At 49.4% G+C, this 1,529-nt stretch overlaps 1 protein-coding gene across 1 annotated transcript in view; it reads left to right on the top strand.

Annotated features, from left to right (window-relative positions):
* The window catches only part of NEB (nebulin), a 124,662-nt gene that overhangs the window by 44,323 nt on the left and 78,810 nt on the right, over nucleotides 1-1,529 (top strand). The window contains 3 exon segments of the mRNA XM_021399955.1: nucleotides 1-222; nucleotides 923-1,126; nucleotides 1,455-1,525. Of these exon segments, the coding sequence (XP_021255630.1) occupies nucleotides 1-222; nucleotides 923-1,126; nucleotides 1,455-1,525 (497 nt within the window).

The following is a 1,529-nucleotide window of genomic DNA, read 5'->3' as shown; positions in this document are numbered from 1 at the left end:
CACGTGGCCAAGATCCAGAGTGACAGGGAGTACAAGAAAGCGTTTGAGAAGACCAAGACGCACTTCAGCAGCCCAGTGGACATGCTGGGAATTGTGTTGGCCAAGAAATGTCAGGAGCTGGTCAGCGATGTTGATTACAAGCATATTCTGCATCGGTGGACGTGCCTGCCGGACCAGAACGATGTTGTGCAAGCCCGGAAAGTGTACGACCTTCAGAGTGATGTGAGTTGTCCTTTAGTGGGTGTGTGATGTTGGGAAGTGGGTCTTGTGTAGTGTGCCATTGTTGGAGAAGATGGAGATTTGGGGACCATAAAATGGGCTGCTTGTGTGAGACTGTGCTGTGGCCATCCTGCCTGCGTGAGTGTTGAACCGAGTGTCCTGACCTGGGGAGGAAGATATTTGTATTCTTTATGTTTGCAGAAGAGTCATGTCTTACCTTGAGAGTGCTGGGGGAAGGACTGGTGCCTGTGACGGAAGTTCTGTATGATGTGGGGAGGGAAAGGAATCAAATTGTTACTTTTGAGTGACCAACCTGGGACCAACACAAGCCATCTGTGCACATGGGAATGGTTTAAAGAGCATGAGGTATTGAGGAGTGAAGCTGCTGGTGTGCTTCTGCCAGCCCGCAGTTGGTGAATGGAGCAGATCTTTGCCCCTCTTGCCTGCAAAGGCTTTTGCAGAGAAAATTCTGGAGGACAATTGGTCGATTACTTGTCATCTGCTTGTGGTGGTGTAGGCTGCACATGCCTCCAAAACATGGGTGTGAGGGAAGCGGTGCTTAACGGAAGACTTGAAATGCTGCCAGGTTGGGTTGCTGCAGGGTAATCTGTCTTGGCAGACAGAGCCTCCCTTGGTTGGAGGAGTGCTGGTGAGCATTAAGGATGTTGCTAAGCTGCCTTGTGTCCTTGCCTTGTCTTTTCAGAATGTTTACAAGTCTGACCTGCAGTGGCTGAAAGGCATTGGCTGGTCCCCAGTTGGTTCACTGGATGAAGAGAAGAACAAGCGAGCGAGCATGATCCTGAGTGACAAGAAGTACCGACAGCACCCGGACACCATCAAGTTCACGAGCCTTCCTGACTCCATGCCTATGGTTCTGGCAAAGCACAACTCTGAGATTATGAACCAAGTGAGATTCCTTTGTGTTTGCACCCTGACATAGTTTTACTTGCCTTTAGCAGGGCTCTAGAGCTGTTATTTTATGTTCTGTTTCTTCTTGGGGAGGGTGATGCATTGCCCTATACTGGGGATTTGTGTTCATTGCTTTCGATCGGTGTCTGCTGAGTGTAATTGGAGGAGTGTTTGGGAGTGATGTGTAAAGGGGTAAGGGGTAAAGGATTGGGAGTTCTTGGTGCAATGCAAGGTGCCTATGTCTGTTCCAAGCGAGCTGGCTCGGTCTGTGCGTTTGTTCCTCAGGATTTGTGTGTTCTTATTGCGTGTTGTGCTCATCTTTTCAGCGCTCATACGTAGCAGCCTGGGAGAAAGACAAAACCAGCGTTCATATTATGCCAGATACCCCTGGTATTTTGCTG

This window comes from Numida meleagris, chromosome 5 (genome assembly GCF_002078875.1).
Source record: "Numida meleagris isolate 19003 breed g44 Domestic line chromosome 5, NumMel1.0, whole genome shotgun sequence".
NCBI lineage: Eukaryota > Metazoa > Chordata > Aves > Galliformes > Numididae > Numida > Numida meleagris.
The sequence above is the reverse complement of the archived record's forward strand: the minus strand, read 5'-3'. Positions and strand labels throughout refer to the sequence as shown.